This window comes from Trematomus bernacchii, unplaced genomic scaffold (assembly GCF_902827165.1).
Source record: "Trematomus bernacchii unplaced genomic scaffold, fTreBer1.1, whole genome shotgun sequence".
In the NCBI taxonomy this organism is placed as follows: Eukaryota; Metazoa; Chordata; class Actinopteri; order Perciformes; family Nototheniidae; genus Trematomus; species Trematomus bernacchii.
Window position 1 is genome coordinate 2,622,991 of NW_022987313.1, and position 18,417 is coordinate 2,641,407.

Consider the following 18,417-nt stretch of genomic DNA (forward strand, 5'->3'; position numbering starts at 1 on the left):
AGATAAGCCATCCACTGTTATATGGCCATATTATATCAACTGAGCCAATATGGAAGCACTTTTCTGCAAGAAATACATCTCAGGAAATACATCTGAAATTTGCTTTTCTTAGTTTTATGACTTTCTGATGCTTTTAACCTCATAATACCTTATGCCTTAATATAGCATTCTTACTTACTCCATAATTATGGACATGAATACATGCTATATCTCTCTTCTCTCTGAAAAGCTACACATTTGCCAATTGTATTAAAACATTGAAAGCCAAATCAATCAAGTAATGAGTGACCTTTAAATATGTATTGTTCCTATAGTGGAATTTAAACTCTTCAATCTGGCAATTTTAGTAGGACATCTACAATTAAATTATTTTCATATGGTATTTTAAATGCGTGTCGTTTACCCACTAAAGTTTAAAAACTTGGTTCGTTTGCCTTCTGAATCTGTACACCCAAATCCAGAAGCGAAACCAGAGAAAGGGAAAGTCGAGAGAAAGTTGGGATTTTCCCTGCAGTGCACAGGCAACATTTCGGGAAGTCAAATCCTTAGTGAGTACAGTTCAATGCAGCTTGGTTTGTACGGAAAGACGCGCCCCCTTTGCGTAAAAAGGCAGGACCGAGGGCGCGCAGCTCCAAGTCCCGTCCGATGCTCTCACCTGAAGCAGCCGACACACACACAGGTAGAGGAGCCGGAAGAACAAGTCGACTCGTCCTCATAGCATTGCTTTCCATAGTAATTTAAGGCGTTTCTGAAATCAAAACTCCGCCGTCTACTTTGTTATGTTTTAAAAACGCGATTTATTTATGAAAGTGCAGCGGCATCGGAGGAAACATGACAGAGCAAGGAAAGAAGTTGATTCTGATCGTGGTGGATATTCTGTGTGTCTTTGTTGGTGAGTGACATGCCCTCCGGACAATATGGCTGAAAACATATGACTATAGTTTCAGGCTGTGCAGCTCCTCTGGTCTGCGTTAGTAGGCCTATGTGATCTGTATTGGGTTAAATCAGAAAACAATTAATCGATACTTTAAAAAAACGTTCTTATGAAACAATTGCATAGTGACGCATGGGATTGCCCAACACAAACACACACAAACACAATTTATAGATGTTTGACAAACAATCCACTTCATTGTTTTATGAAGAAACTACTGACATCTATATAAAAGGTGACTTGCACAATTTATTTTCTGCAAAAAGATGCATATTAGACTCATGACTTGGCAGTTATTGCAGTATAAATAAACGTTGTAACTCGGCATTGATCTCTATCTTGTTCAAACAAGCCAAACATTGTTTCCCAACAGTGAGTGAGAATGTTGCTGTTGCTTTCTGGCTGTCACTTGTTCTCTGAAATCGTTTGGGTTCATATGGGACATGTTCTCCTATCTTTCCTACTATCTGGTGTGTGTGTGTGTGTGTGTGTGTGTGTGTGTGTGTGTGTGTGTGTGTGTGTGTGTGGTGTGTGTGTGTGTGTGTGTGTGTGTGTGTGTGTGTGTGTGTGTGTGTGTGTGTGTGTGTGTGTGTGTGTGTGTGTGTGTGTGGTGTGTGTGTGTGTGTGTGTGTGTGTGTGTGTGTGTGATGTGGTGTGTGTGTGTGTGTGTGTGTGTGTGTGTGTGTGTGTGTGTGTGTGTGTGTGTGTGTGTGTGTGTGTGTGTGTGTGTGTGTGTGTGTGTGATGTGGTGTGTGTGTGTGTGTGTGTGTGTGTGTGTGTGTGTGTGTGTGTGTGTGTGTGTGTGTGTGTGTGTGTGTGTGTGTGTGTGTGTGTGTGTGTGTGTGTGTGTGTGTGTGTGTGTGTGTGTGTGTGTGTGTGTGTGTGTGTGTGTGACACCCCAATTGTCAGGCTCTGTGATTGCTTTTTCAGCATACGTTTCCTCTTGCACCCTGTGGCCCCCTTCTTTTTAAAACATAGGTTTAGGAGGAAGAGCAAAGATCATTGTCAATGAATCTCTCTGTGACAGTTAAAATCCTGTTTTGGAAACTGGAGACCAGGTGTGTGAGAGTACGGGGCTCTTTTTGTGTATGTGTGTGTGTGTGTGAGAGAGTACTATACAGCGAACACAGCAGCTTGTTGTGACTTGTTTCTGGACTCCGGTGAAGACACAAAGACCATTAACAGAAATGACACCTTCCAGCTGTTTGTCACATCTGCTCACATCCCCGACACTTGGATGCTGACAGAGGTTATAATTGAGATGATGAAATATGGAAGGGCATCAGAGATGATCATTTATTTTACAGATTTCCTTTAGATGTTTTTTGAAGGTGAAATATGGGGTTAAAATAGAACTTGCCTGCAGTTAAAACCATGTGAGGACAGCTACAAACGATGAATACTTTTGTGGATCCATCTGTTGACTGACAGGGAGGAATGATAATGACCACTCTGCTGTGAAACCCCCTCCTCACGCTAGGTGTATTTTCATGTGTGTGCAAATCCAAACGTCAAGTCCACTGTCAACACCCTGCGGGTCCATTAGAGGGTTTTAAGCTTAAGGGATGAGCTCGGTTTAGGAAATGATTGGCTGGTACAAGGCGAGGTAGAGCTGTATAAGGCATGATGTGCTACTTTAATTAAGAAAACAAGTTGTGTTTTTCCCAGTTGGTCAGGACACAAATCTCCAATGCAAGTGATTGTTCAATCTAAACAAGTAATAGTTGTGAAATCATAGATGTGATGATTAACGATTTGTCAAAATAACATTCCTACAATTTCCTCGACTCACTCAGTTCACATATTAATCATCCCACAATTGCGGTTTTTCAGAAATGTGAAAGTGTGTGTCACTTTTTGAGGTAAGTTAGTCACCAGCCTTTATAACAGTGAAAGTATGATAAGTGGATCATTTTGGTCAGAGTCTCAGATGTGGCGTGAAAATATATATTTTTTCATTTATCATATTTCCTATGAATTCAATTCAGTAGACTTTTTTCAGTTGAAACGATCAGATGAAAATCAGTACTACTGAACTCATTGAAATGAAATACCTCATGAGTACATGATCTTAGGGAAACACTTGATTTGTAATGTGACCAAATAAGAGCTTTGAAAAGTAGTTGATCGCAAGAAAATGAACTGGCAACCATCAACTTGCAGGCAAAAATTACAAATATTTGATCATCTTAGTCTTTGAAAAGTCTAAATTTAGACTCTAGTTTTAAGAAAAAAGTTTGATTTTATAACCTGGGGCTCTAGGAAACTTTGATTTACAGATGTGTTTACTCAATATCAAATACAGTGATTAGCTATTGCACAAGACCAAGGCTAATGCTTTGCCTGCTTGTGTTTTAGGTTTACAAGCTTGTTGTACAAAACTAACACTTTATCACACATCATGTTTAAAATGTCCTTTTTTTTTAAACTGTTGCATCTTTTAGTAGGGCTATTCTACTCCCTTGTTGCTTTGTGTATGTTTTTATCATGATTGTGATTCCCCCTCATTTGAAAAAATGGTGGGTGGGTGTGATAGATATGGCAGGAATGTGCTGAGTGATCAGATGGTAACTGATTCTGTTTAGTGTTTTATTTCTCCCTCTTCCCCTCTGCAGTCAAATGGCCATCCTGCCATTATTCTTTATCACTGCACACAGTAGATACACACACACACACACACACACACACACACACACACACACACACACACACACACACACACACACACACACACACACACACACACACAAAGCAGAACATATTGTGTTACATTTCTATCAAGGCAGTAGTTACATGTACTTTTATCAGAACGGACTGCTCTGTTTCCTTTGTTTCACTTTTTCAAAGGCAATAACTCTAGCCAGGCTACTACAGTTTGTGTAACATTGATCTTATCATTTAGTGTTTTCTTATGTTAGGATTACTTTAATTTTGGCAAAATAAGCATATTTGCTTTCTTTGGCGTGACACAGATACCCCTTTCTCATGTCTGTGTAATGCATGTCTGACTACAGCCAACAGTCGATTATCTTAGCCTAGCATTAAGGCTGCAGACAGCTATCCTGGCACTCTGGCCAAAAAATAATCCAAAACATAACCCCCCCCCCCCCCCCCCAAACTAAGTTTTGTTTTTACTTTATACTGTACACTTTGTTCGTTGTCCAAATTCAACACAAAACATATGAAGTGTTACTCAGGGATCTATAGAGATGCTAGTAAGCAGATTTGGCTAACTTTAGAAAGCAACAAGCGACCCTGTTTGTAGATTTTGTGCTAAGCTAACTGTCTCTAACTGTTTATTTTTAAACACAACTATTCTGTTTAGAAAGACTTCCTGTTCCCACAAAGCTGAACAAATCTATCTGAAGAAGCAGTCTGAACTTTAACACTGGTTTAATGCTGATGGTCTCAGTTTTAATGGTGATTTTACATTATGGGATACTGAAGAGCTGTTGTCTTTCCGGCTGCCTGTCAGCAAAACTAGCGGGTGATGAACTCAAGGTCACTGGATTCATAGTTTACAACAGTATTTTCATTTATATTTCGGTTCAGGTACTTCGATCTGTTCCAGAGTCTAATATTGATGCCAATAATATGCCATAAAACGCATTTTGTCCCAGTTTTGATCTCAGGATCTACACTCTACACCCAGTCCGGGATATGGGAGGTCAGCGACCTACTACAACTGATTTCACGACTCACTTCCACATCAGTTAACTGTCATTTTTATAAAAGGGAGCATCATTTAAGATAAGATAGTACTTATTAGCATTAAGACGTTTTTCACCATAATATCAATTTCACCGCTTATATCTTTTGGATTATTGACTAACCCATTGAAAAAGTGTTTGAAAGCTTTCTAATATGATGTACTGTATTTTTGGCTAAAACAGGATGTTGGTTCAAGACAACTTGAGGTTAGACAGTTAAACACTGCTTGCTTATATGATGACATGTAATTGAAAGAGGCAAAAAATAGTTTAACATAGAGTTGTTTCATATGAGTCGTGTTATTAGTGTGCGATCTTTTACAAACCTACCATTGGATCGTAGTTAAATAACATGGAAGTGGTGCTTGATTTTAACCTTTTATTTTGCACATAAATTGAAGACATTATTTATTAGGATAATTGTTTGTCTAGCCAGGCAATAGGAACAATGGCATAACAAGTTCCCATAGTGCCATAGTTTTGTTTTAACAAATCAGCATTACAAATCCCTCCAAATACTATGTACTGTAACAGCAAATATCACAGCGCTAGTGTTTAACATGATTAAAATGACTAACTTATTAATAAACATGGTGCACATTCATTTTCTGTCGATCTGTTAAGCATTGCAACTCCTTCAATTGTTGTTGGTCAGGTGAGAATCAGCAGTGAGGAAATGAAACCGTTTTTATTTAGTGTTCTTATAAATAAAGCCACACACGTTTTCGTAACAGAGCTGTTGTGCTGCAAAAGCGACACAGCGAGCGACCGAAAACCGCAGTTATTTATGTGACAATTTAACATTTAGCCACAAGTATCTGCTTCTGCCAAATAAGTGTCAAAGTCAAGTGGGAAGTGTTGACTTTTGCTTCCTGACGTTCCTGTGTGAAAATGTAAAAGAGATGGTGTGTGTGTGTTAAAACGCACCATCGTGTAGTTGAATTTATTAACCGTGGTGGTTTCAGAACATGTTTTCAGTAATGAAGTGGGTTCATGTGAGAGTCGAGGTCAAAGTGAAAAGTGAATTGTTCCTATTCACACACTTTCGAAAAGTGAATTGTTCCTATTCACACACTTTCGAACAGTGAGTATGTTCAGATTATAGACATCTATAACATAATGTCAACTAGAAAGTATTTGCAACCACATTCCAACCAGCTTTAACCACAAAGTGACTTGATTAATATAATCATGGGACAAAAGAGATAGATTTCTTTCCTTAAACTGCAAATCTTCAAATAAGAACCAGGACATTTTGGAAAATGCTTCACAATTTTATTTTAAAATGACAGGATCTGGATGCACACCAACAATTGTATTACAAGTTTTGAAACACATTTGACACTGAGATTTTCTGCCAACTATAAACCGCACAAATGAATAAATGTATAAACTGCTCCTTTGTGTGACCATAAATTCGTACCGAAGAACAATTCAAACACAAAAGTATTAAAGGGAAAACCCCAAAAAGCATAATAGGGCCTCTTTAACCAACTTCAGACCCAGTCTCCATTGTAATGGACATCACATGTTTTTGGTCTAAGACAATGACATATGAACAATAAATGTCTATAAAGTTGGACATACAGTTCACTTTGCCCGGTCAGCTAGGGTCATGCAGGACTTTCCCAGGAAAAATCCCCGGCCTCTCAGGAAATGATGCACCTTCTTCCCAACAACAGTTTCAATGTATTGAGTAAAAGGTCAACCCAGTAAAAAAAGAATAACAATGATAGCCATTAATAGGCGAGTTCACACCAAGTACTTTGCCGTATTTAGTGCCGGCACTCAGTGCCCCGGCACTTATTACCCCAGGGCAATTTAGTACAGATCGCGTTCACACCGGAGTACTTTTCCCTGAGGGAAGATTACGCAAATGAGCCGCTGACGTCACTTCGTCTTCTTCTGCTTTGGGTTTACTGGCAGGCCGCAAACAACTTCACGGCGTATACTGCCACCCGGAGTCCCTGGCCGGAAGTCCCCGGAGTTGGGGACTGGCTTCAGTAGAAGCTGCTGCCGAGTAAATCGCCAGAACGCCGACACCTCCACATCTCCACCGCTCCCATGTTTTATTTTGTGTTGCCATAAGTTAGTCTCTCTGCGTTTGTGCACTGGGCGAATGCTAATGCTAATAATGCTAATGCCAGGATAATAAAATGGCGGCTCTACAAAACATTTCAGAGTTGTACGGGGCGTGGTTTGCAATTCGCCCAGCCAATCAGAACTGGGGCACTTTTTTCCCCCAGGAAAGTACCATCTCTCAGCAGGCACTAAAAATGGGGGTAAAAGTTCCCGAGATTAAGTGCTCTTTTTGGTGTGAACGCGACATAAGGGGTACTAACGGAACTAAACGCGAAAAGTACGGTGAAAAGTACTTCGGTGTGAACACGGCTATTGACAGAACCGACAAAAAAAAAAAACACTGCTGAGTCCCCACAGCGATGAGCACCAAAGTTAAGCCAAAGTAAACAAAATAAATAGTTAAATATTGGATTTCTGAGCACCTCAGTGTGATGTGAAACACTGCTTGTGAATCCCCGCTAGCTGCAGACTCACAGCCGTCTGTTGAGATTTGACCTCAAATAAATCCTCACCTTCCACATGGTGACCTGTTTCCATTTCCTATCATGTTTCAGTTATGAGGATGAAGACTCATCTTGAGGGCTGAATAACAGGAACACTTCCCACTTCCCGCTGGGGTCAGGGGGAAGTTGTACTTGTGTCTGATCCCAAATTCCATCATGTTTATTTTCTCAAAGGGGAATCGGGGGTTTGCTCTTGCCAGAAGAGATTGTGAAAGCGTAAAACAATACTTTCCCTTCTTCCTTTTGTATCTCCCCTATGGACATTTTGTTAGTGAAGACAAAAACTGTGTGTGTGCGTGCCTCTTTGGAAAGAGAGAGGCTGGAACTCATTTCTACATTGTTTGCAGCTGTAAACGTTCATCGAGGAGAAGACACTCAACAGCTACATGTAAAATGTCAGAGTAGGATGATACAAGCTGGGAAAAGCACTAGATGTACCCAAAACATTTTTCTTTTTCAGTAGTTCTCCAATGCTTCACTCTATTCAAAGCAATTTCAACTACAAGCAAATGTCATCCAGTCAAAGATTCACTTTGAGGTTCGGCATACGGTTTTGGACATTTCAATTCAGTTAATGAAGGAAATGACAGATGCAAGGAAAGACAAAAGCAGGTAATAGGAATTGAAATAAGGAAGTAATGAAAGTCTTACACAGATTGAGAATATCTTCTACAAGATCAAAAGTGTGTGGGAGAGAAACTCCCTCTGGAGGGAACTTTGGGATTTTAGCCTTTGGAGACCATTTACATGCACAGAAACCTGTATAACGCACAACAGGTAAGGGAACCCCCCCGCAAAAAAGCATGATAGGACCCCTTTAATGTATGACAGTCATTGGGATATCTTGAATAACATTCATCCAGTCAACTTTGCACTTCATTGGTGCCAGCAGCCCTGCTACAGTCCAAGCAATCAGCCTGTTTTGTACGATTGTTTATCAGAACGTTAACTGTTCCTAATCCTTCTTAGTTCGGCCACTGAGCAAGAATAAACTGTACACATAGTTTCTGATAAGATATCACGTATTTTCTGTCTTTGTTTTTGTCATGGAAACAAAGACAGTTTTTTGAGTAATTTTGGGGAATTAACCTCCTGACGGTCCCCCTCAGCTCGACCTGGCCCCCAGGAGGGGAGGCCCCCCCAGCACAGGCCTATAAAAACATACCAGGTCTTTTGTAATAATAGAGCAGATAAATACAGTCGGATAATAGGAACCCTCCATGGGCTCGGCTCCCAGAGGCTGTTGGAGCATGTTTGATGCAAAGTGAAATCGACTTCCTCACTGATTCTGTTGTTGAATCAGCTCAGCGGTGGTTGTTCTCTGTGTGTGTGTGTGTGTAAGGCCATTGCCCAACTTTGTCCTCTCGCATCTCCGCCCTGGCAGCAGTTAGCCACCAGAGACTTGTGTCAAACAAGCAGCAGCCTCTTATCTAAATGTTATCCTTGCACCCTGCAGAATAAACAATGGTGGGCCTCACTTCAAAGAGAAGCTGGGAGCGTGCTCGCCCTGCTGGAATAATGAACTCCGAGATGTAAAGAGCAAGGGAAGGGCCTTTCATGAAAATAAATGATCTTCAATGAGGAAACTGCTTGTCATCAAATACCATTAGTGTCACTCAGAAAACAAATATTACATATTAGGCAGTTCCTTAGCGGTGTGTAGTGATCTAAACTAATGGCATTCTACTATATACTGAGACAGTCAGTGGAAACCCAATAAAGCAATATCATAGGTGTTGGTGTATATGTAACTTCAAGCAAGAAAGCTCTCACTCTTACTTTTACGGGTATGCTATTAGATTTTTTTTCCCGATTTCCAATTGTTTTACTTCTTCCTTTGGTTTTAAGTACTTGAAGTGTTTTACATCAAACTGGTAATATACAACTTTGCAACTTTCCCCCTTCAAGTGTTTCCAAGTGGTTTTATTCTTGGAGCGGATGTCGCAAAGATAACCAAATCACTTTCTGTTTTCATCGAAGCCTAGCAACCAACGACAACACAGGACTATGGTGGCCAAATCATTTCGATTTAGCCACTTTCAGGAAATGCTTAGCCAAACATTTACTGAACATGAATGCACAATGTCATCCCCAATATGCAATTGAGCATATGACATTATCTGGCAACTTTTAGCGACTATAGGAGCTATCGCTTTCCATGTTGTTGGGAAATAGTTGGCAACACTGGACAGGACACACATTTTGTTTTCCTCAGAAACTTCAATTGTTCCACCTCACTTGTTGACGTACTTCCTTTGTGCCATAAATCGAGCATTAGCTTTCCCAGGAGATTTACCCAATGGCAGACAGAAAATCATATCGAAAGCAGGGTTTATAACTAACTAATCAAAATTCAGCAATTTACTTTGAAATGATGAGTTAAAGCAATACAAGAACTTAATTTGCCACTTTAATATTCTTGTGTGAAGCAGCAGGTAGACAACGGAAAACACTGAATGTTCCCAGCTGACAGGCTGCCACAGTGTGTCGGACCCCAGACTTAATTCTCCTGGCCTGTACCCATCCACATTTGGACTCATGACATCATGTTGGAATTACCTTTCCAAAATCACCCATCCTGAACATGTTTTCTTTTCTATGTTTATGTGTCTTCATGTGGTCTCATTTAATCCTGCCTGCCACACACTGGAGGAAGGAAGCTCTGTGTTTTCGGAGAGCCACTCGTATGGCATTGCCCGGTGAATATACAGTAAAACTCCTGCTTGCAAAAACAAACAATCCTCACTCTCATTAACTGCAGCAGTTCAGTGACAGGCTCTTCAAAAACAGGAAAAGAGGTTCCTGACATCAATCCTGTAGATTCCACTATTGTTCCTGCTCAGATTTAAGAGACAGCTTTATGTGTTTCTGCTTCTGTTGTGCATCATTAAACTCAGTCTTTTGTTTGCACTTGCAGAAAAACACACAGGGTACTCACACTATTTGTTAGTTCAGACTATTGAAAACATGCATTTCTTTTATAGACCCCATTTGTATCTGTCAGTGAGCATATGGTGCTCTTTGTATGAATGTGAGTGTGTGTGTGTGAGTGTGTGTCCCGGTCCACTCCTCAGCTCCCAGGCCCAGCGTTGTGTAAACGGTGCCCCAGTGTCAAAGGTCATGGCTTTCCGCTCCCCGTGTTTCCATGGTGACACTCCGAAGAGTGACCGCGGCCCGTAGAGGTGAAGTTGTTGCCACTGAGCTCAAGAGATGACAAATGAATGGACTTGGCAGAGTGGGACCTTCTGCCCAAAGCTGAAGGATTAATCTATTGGTGTGTTTTTAGCTGTTTCCTGAACTCACTCGTCAACATAGAGCTGAGAGTGATACACAGTGGCTCTCAACGATTGAAGCATCAAGGTCTCTGAAAGTTTTTTTTAAATCATCATGGGACATCATTTTAAAAGCTCAGTGTACTCGCATAATTTACAATTACTTTCTTTATGAAGTGTGTATGACACTTTTCATGACATGCTAAACCATGGCATTTGCAATTATTTGTTAAGCATACTATAAACTGACTTTTTGCCAATTTTATGACATAGTGTTCAACAACACTCTGGATGAATATTATGGCATACTATAGCCTACTCGGATATTTTTTGTTAAAGTTATTTGCATAATTGAAATCATTTCAGTGTTAGCAACAGGGCTTTTCACTTGAAATATTTTCTTAAAATCATCTGTCATGTTATGCTTGTGATCCACTTGTTTGTACATTTTAACATGCTGTGCCATTGGGATGAAAAGTATGTGTCGCATATATACAGTGGCGGCTCCAGGGTATGGCTGGGGTAGGCCAGAGCCGTATAATAGAATTCTATTCTACGGCTCTGGGGTAGGCTACAGCCATACCAAGAAATGGCTTAGCCCCACGCCCCCACCATGAAAAATTATGTTAAAGTAAGCAAAAAAAAGTCCGCCAACTCGCGCCGAGTAAATTGCACAGACAGCAGCTAGTAAGATTGATTTCAGTAACCATTTTGTCACGTAGTGATCGTCTTCTCAATAAAATATCTTGGCCAATCAGAATCACGATAACGGCGTGGTGTTGTTGCAGGAAGTCCCGACGGAGAATACTTTTGCAGAAGAACTTCTCTTTATACATCCATGCAACATTACGTGTTGATAGAAATCAACACGTAATGAAATAATAAGACCCCACGGTTTGATGATTGATAGGTGGGCTGTCTTTCATTTTGACACACAGAACAATGGGGGCTATCCACCCTTATCCACAATGTAATGTAATTCACACAGCCTCTTCCCTCTTCTCTCTGTGAGGTTCAGCTTTCAGAACAAAGTAACAAAAAACAAAAATGGCATTCATTTTTTTAAATATGTCGTGTAGTAATAGAATAATTTTGTTATCTTCTCAAGAGAGTAGCCTACCAGAATGTGTATTTTATGTTAGTATTTCAAAAAATCTCCTGGGGGACAATCCCCCCAGACCCCCCTGCAGGGGATGGGTTTTCAGCATGTCAACTCTTTCACCTGTGGGGAAATTGCAGGATTGGCTCCAGGTCGCCCTTTTTTATTTACTACAAGACAAATGTGCCTTTTTATTTCATACAGTTTAATTTTGATTGAGACAGGGAAATAATCTAAACCTCGCGCATGGCGTTTCACTGTCAAGGGGGGCGATATAGCGTGTATGTAATTACATTGCAAATACTGACCTGAGCCCCACCACTGTATGGGTTAGCCCTACCATAGATTACCCAACAAAAATACTCTGGAGCCGCCACTGCATATATACCATGATTGTCTGTAAAAAAACTGCTTTGGTGAATGTCCATGCTCTCTGATGCCCTGTACTTCAACATTAAGAAGGTTTGATGTGGTCATTGTATAATTTGAATGTCCTTTTTTCTTTAGCAGTCGAGTGAATTTCATCCTTATTGAAGTTGTCTTTTCTTCCTGCAGCGGCTCTTCCCTCAGCCATCCTGACGCTGAGGTTCATTCCATACCAACGAGGAATCTACTGCGATGATAAGAGCATCAGCTATCCCTACAGGAGAGACACAATCTCCCATGGAGCCATGGCGGCCGTCACCATCACCTGCTCCATCGTTATAGTTAGTCGCAAAGTTTTGTTAAACAGTAATATAAACACATTTGACCTAACATTTTTCCCTAATTTAAGTGAAAAACTTATTTGGTCTCTTTTCTCTGCGCAGATCACCACTGGAGAGGCCTACCTTGTGCACACAAAGCGCCTGCACTCAAACTCTCAGTTCAACCAGTACCTGTCAGCTCTTTACAAGGTGGTCGGCACCTTCCTGTTTGGAGCATCCGTCAGCCAATCACTGACCGACATGGCCAAGTTCATTATAGGTCGCCCTCGTCCGAACTTCCTGTCTGTGTGCGCCCCGCTCAGCTGCAAGGGCTACATGCTGCAGATCAACTGCACCGGCTACCATCGCAATGTGACTGAGTCCAGGTGACCATACAAACCTTTATTATGGAGAGAAGTTTGATATAGATTAAAGGTCACCTATTATGCAAAATCGACTTTCATGTCTTTTATACATAAACATGTGTCCCCTCTGTGTAAAGAGATTCTGAAGGTTTCAGGAAAAAAGATTCTCTCTCTTTTTGTCCTGATCCATTTATATAAAAACCTGTCTGAAAATGAGCTGATCAAATTTTGGCCACTTTATAATGTCATAACAATTTATTGGCTTGTGTAACCATTAGCCAATCACCAACCAAGGTAAAGGCTTTCAAATGTATCAAAAATACACAAATATTGTCTTAACACTTTGTTTTTGGCAGGGTGGTATAATATGATGTAGACATTAGCCATGCAATAAAATGATACGTGTATTTTTATGGTGTTAAGGACAAAGGATATTGATATATGCAAATCACACGTTACTACAGCACATTACATTTCTTATAAGAGCTTGTGTTGTTTGAAAAAGACATGTAAACCTCAAAATACTAATACATAGTACTTGAATACTCAAAGCAATTTAGGTGAATTGTGTTCATGAGTTGTATTTGTTTCTGTTTTGTTCCTCAGGTTGTCGTTCTACTCCGGCCACGCGTCCTTCGGGATGTACTGCATGCTCTTCCTGTCGGTGAGTGTGTCTTTGTCATTGTTTGTGAGACTGTCGCTGTCTGTGAAATGTCTGTTTTACCAAAAACACACAAAAGTGACTCAAAACAGGAGGGGGAGGGGGGGAGTCAACACAGACGCACGGCTGATGTTTGGAAACATCTTTGTTTAATGACAACACTGGCCGGAAGATGACGGATTCAACAGTTTAATCCCTGTTAGGGTTTATGAGGGAGTGACTGGAGGTCATTTTATATACGGCACTGTTCTGTAGCTGACCTCTGACCTTCCTGTGGAGGCTGGCTAACGGGGAAAAAGACAATAAAATCTCTCCTTCAGCGAAAACATTAAATTCTCATAAGTAGGAGAAGAGCACATTTTCAGTGTATGAAATACCTTTTAACCTTTTTTCATTCAAAATAAATCATAAAAATGTCATGGTATAGTATTTTATAAAAGTGCCATACAAAGTATATATAAAAATCGATACATTAATACAAATATATATATATAAATCATAGCATGTCACAACATGTTTTTCATCATATAGTATGTAATTGAAAAGAAAAAATGTAAAAAAACGTTTCTTAACATTTATTAAAGGTCATAGTATAGCATGTCTTAAAAAGTCCAAATAAATAGTTTGTAAAAAACAAAAGAACCATGGTAATGTCATAAAACAAAAAAAAGCCATAGTATGTCAAATAAAAAACATGTATAATGGTTTGGCACAACTTTTTTTTTTTAATGTTATACTATAGTCTATCGTATAGAATTCCTAGTAAAGTGGGTCATAAAAAGTAAAACAAATAGCATGTAACGAACGTTTAATTAGGTTTAAAAAAGTATAGTATATATATCACAAGTTTAAAAATGTCGTACTATAATGTGTCATTAAACATAAAAAGATCATAGTGTTGTAGGTCAAATATTTGTATGCATTATTTTGATTTACAAAATTACTTCTTAGTAAAACATATTTTTTGTGTACTTTTAAATTGTAGACCAAAAGAATGTTAACAGTAGTCTCCTCTCTCAGTACAGTACAGTAAATACCAGAATTTACAAATCAATAGTTTTAAATCCAGACATGAAATTTTGTTTGTGTGTGCAGCTCTACGTCCAGGCCCGGATGCAGGGGAAGTGGACACGCCTCGTTCGACCCACAATCCAGTTCTTCCTGCTGCTGTTCTCTTTCTACGTCGGATACACGCGCGTGTCTGACTTCAAACATCACTGGAGTGACGTTCTGGTGGGGCTGCTGCAGGGAGCCCTCATCGCCGTGCTCACTGTGAGTACAACAACATGTATCTGTGACGTCTGGACTGAAAGACAGATTTTAAAATACAAAGTGGTTGCAGTTGTTTTAAAGCCCCCCCATGTGCAGGATGTTTATTTGATTATAGTGAAGTACAGTGTATGGTCAGAAAACTCAAAATCCTATGGCTTCTTTTGGTAAATTCAAACAGTTTCTAGTTTACTCACAGAAAGTTGCACCATACTCACAACAAAGTATTATCGATTTCCGATTTTAAATACATAATGGGAAAAACCGAAATGGTGTACAAGTTTATGAAAAATATATGCATCAACTTCCATCAATTACCAGTGCCATCATCATTGTATTATTTGCGAAAGATTGCCTAGGCACTCCATTTAAAAGAATAACTGGTATGCAATATATTAAAGAAATGCTACACACACATTTCCTGCGCTCTATATAGAGGTAAAAATGCTGATTTCTTGCTTCTTTTGTGTAAAGTGGGACAGGTTTTGTTAACTTAAAGGTAGGGTAGGTAAGTTTTGAGAAACCGGCTCGAGATCGCTAGAATTTGAAAATACACAACCGGAGAAAATCTGCCACTTCCTTACAGAGCCCCTCCTCCAACACACACGAACACGCACATGACCAATGAGGGCACGAGATAAGTTTGTGCACAGATGGAAGGCTGACAGGCAGGTAGGCCATCCAGTTACTTTAGCCGGGCCGGCTAAAATGATTGGTCGTGCTTTTTACAGTACTACGCCTTCCACAGATGACATTTTATTATGGATTTTTTGTCAAAGCACTTAAGATATTCATTGCTATCGGGATGTTAAGAGCATTCCATGGAATATAACAAAAAGTGTATCTCGAGCCGGTTTCTCAAACTTACCTACCCTACCTTTAATGTAGCATCGTTTGTAGTACAACGCAGACCTTGAAACTAGAAAAAACATGTATTAATCTACAAAAAAAATAGAAACACCTGCAAACAATACATACTTTAACTGTTGGTGAAGACTCAAGTGTTGGTTTTAAATTGGACTCTATTCAAATCAAATGTCATTTTATGCAACCAAAAATATGACTTAAAGGTCACCTATTATGCAAAATCCACTTTTTCTTGTCTTTTCTACATCAACATGTGTCCGCTCTGTGTAAAGAGATTCTGAAAGTTTCAGGAAAAAAGATTCTCTCTCTTTTTGTCCTGATCCATTTCTATAAAAACCTGTCTGAAAATGAGCTGATCAGATTTTGGCCACTTTATGATGTCATAACGATTTTTTGGCTTGTATAACCATTAGCCAATCACCAACCAAGGTAACACCCCCCCACCTTATCACCTGAATCTCCTCCTAGAGCACCACTGTGTTCTTTTTAACCAAATATCTCTCAGAGGGGCGTGGGGAGTGGCTCCTTATTTTCATCTAAAGTAACAGACAGAGAATCAGCACTTTTGAAACAGGGCTGAAACAGAGGGGTTTATGGGATGCTACAATGCATGATCTGTTTGGTATTTGGAGCCAAACACTTCAGAGACATGTTTTGTATATATCTGAGACCTATAATATATTGATGAAAAACAGTATAATAGGAGACCTTTTAAGTTGAGTCAACATCTCTGTGACTGTGGATGTATTACAGGACTGGGAGCAGCAAAGTTGTTATGAGTTTTATCAGCTAAAACCTCAGCTCATCCTATACTCTGGCATTGATTCCTCTTCTGTCCTTTCAGGTCCGATATGTGTCCGACTTCTTCAAGCAGCGCGCCCCCCCCTGCACACACACAGACACGGCGTGCACACACACAGACACGGCGGAGATCGAACATCTTGAGCGCAAACCGAGCCCCCAGCCTCCCGACCCTCAGCACGGAAACCACTACAACTACACCGGACCTGTATGAGCCCCTCACAGCAGCTCCTCTTACTAACCTGGGCCTTCAACCTCTCCCACAGCAGCTCCATTATCCACGGACCTGTGACTTACCCACAATGCAGTAACCACTAGCCAGGAATCCAGACTAGACCTGCTCCACTCGGCGACAGCTTCCCGACTATTTTTACAGCTTTGAAAACTCAAGAGATTCCCTAAACCTGTTGGAACAGCAGCTCCACCGTCTGTGTCTGTCACTTAGGGCGTGTGCTGCGGAAATATGTGATTGTGTTGTTCTGTTTGACGGTGTGCAATGATATATATTGTTGTGTTGTTTTTAATTCTGTGTTGCATTTATGAGCAGAGTTTTTAGAAGTTGATGCTGTGAGTTAAACCGAAAAGTGAGCAAAGACTGCGAAAGAGATCTGTCAATTTCAAAAACACCAGCCAAAGACTTTTCTGTCCTTCAGAAAAAAACCTTGGAGGCATTGTTTTCCATTGTGTTGCAGTCAGATGAGAATTGTATTTGAACTACACTGGAGCTAGATTATATCTGCCTGTCTCTATAGTTTACCGTCTTTTAGAAGATAAGCCTGTGTAATGGACTGTTTTAACTAAATACCTGATTTTATGTATTACTAACATTTTCATTATGTGTATTACTACTGTATCTAATAAACTGTGTAGCTTTTTAAGAATGGCTTACCACTGCTTTGCTGTGACGTTGCAACACAACTTTTAGAGCTGGCAACTTGATGATTTCTTCTCTTTATAGAGACTAACTTAAACACATAAATAATTGGAAAAGGACAGACAAAACAAATGAAGACGTTACTGGGGAATACTCATCCGATAAACCATATTTTCTCCAGTTCTCTTGAACCTCAATGCTTATACAACCACAATTTCAAGTCAAACTGGACATCTTCCTTACATTTATATAAGATGTGTAACCTATTGTGAAACAAACATAATGTAAACATTTATTTTCTTCAGCCTGTCGGATGTTTTATGTAATTCTTTGCCATAAATGTTAGCCAGCATGATGTCTACGAGTGCTTACTTCAACTACAAGAAAAAATACATTTCAAAAGAGTCTTTGTGGTGAGCAAGGGAAGGTTTCTTGTTGAAAATACGTGTACATAACACCCTGACGCAGGGTTCGTGTCTGGACCTGCAGCTGAGGGCTGTGGGATTCCTCAGAGGCGCAGGAAGGAATGGGGCTGCTGGGCCACGTCAGAGGTGTTCTCACTTTAATTGCTTCCAAGTTAACACACTTGCTAGATCAGAGTGCTATGAATATATATTTTAAATTGTAGGTGTATCTTCTCATAGATTTTAATTTCATAACCATGCCAATATCTGCTTCAAAAGGGTCGGTTTATACCTCTACTAATGTAGTCGTGTAGATAGTTGGAGTTGTAATCACCTTTTGGAGTTATCCGTTACACTGGATAATCAACACGACTTGCTGATGCTACACCGATAAAAGAAAAAACAATCAAATACTTATTTTAAATAACAATATCACTGTTAAAACCTTTGTCCACCAGAGGGAACTGACATGTTTATCTGCCAGAGATACTTCCTGCTTAGTCCTTAAAAAACATTTTATTATGTTTTCTTAGTGTGCTTCAGTACAGCAAGTTGACATGAGTGTGTAGGGTTTAGTTTTGTGTGTGACTGACTATGCGTAAGCGTGCATTCCTTAGACTTGAATAACCAAACACAAAATAGTAAGCGAATATCAAAATAGTGAGAGTTTGTATCGCTATAAACACTTTGTTTATAAATGATGTGTTTCTATTATTTTGACACTGTTAATCTACACTTCTGTTTCTAGACATTTTTTTATCTGCCATTTTAGGTTTTCACATTTTTCCCCATTGCATTTGAATTGAATCCCTTTTTTAATTTTCCTTGCGAACAGAGGTTGTCTCTTCTTCCTTACCCTCTGTCATGGGATCGTACATACAACACCTCAA

At 39.8% G+C, this 18,417-nt stretch overlaps 1 protein-coding gene across 1 annotated transcript; it reads left to right on the top strand.

Moving 5' to 3' along the window:
* Positions 1-617: 617 nt before the first annotated feature.
* Positions 618-17,475, top strand: plpp2a (phospholipid phosphatase 2a). Its single transcript, XM_034122683.1, has 6 exons — positions 618-892; positions 12,156-12,307; positions 12,410-12,672; positions 13,258-13,315; positions 14,408-14,584; positions 16,293-17,475. Exons 1-6 carry the CDS (start codon positions 832-834, stop codon positions 16,461-16,463), a joined length of 882 nt encoding a protein of 293 aa, XP_033978574.1. The 5' UTR covers positions 618-831; the 3' UTR covers positions 16,464-17,475.
* Positions 17,476-18,417: the final 942 nt, after the last annotated feature.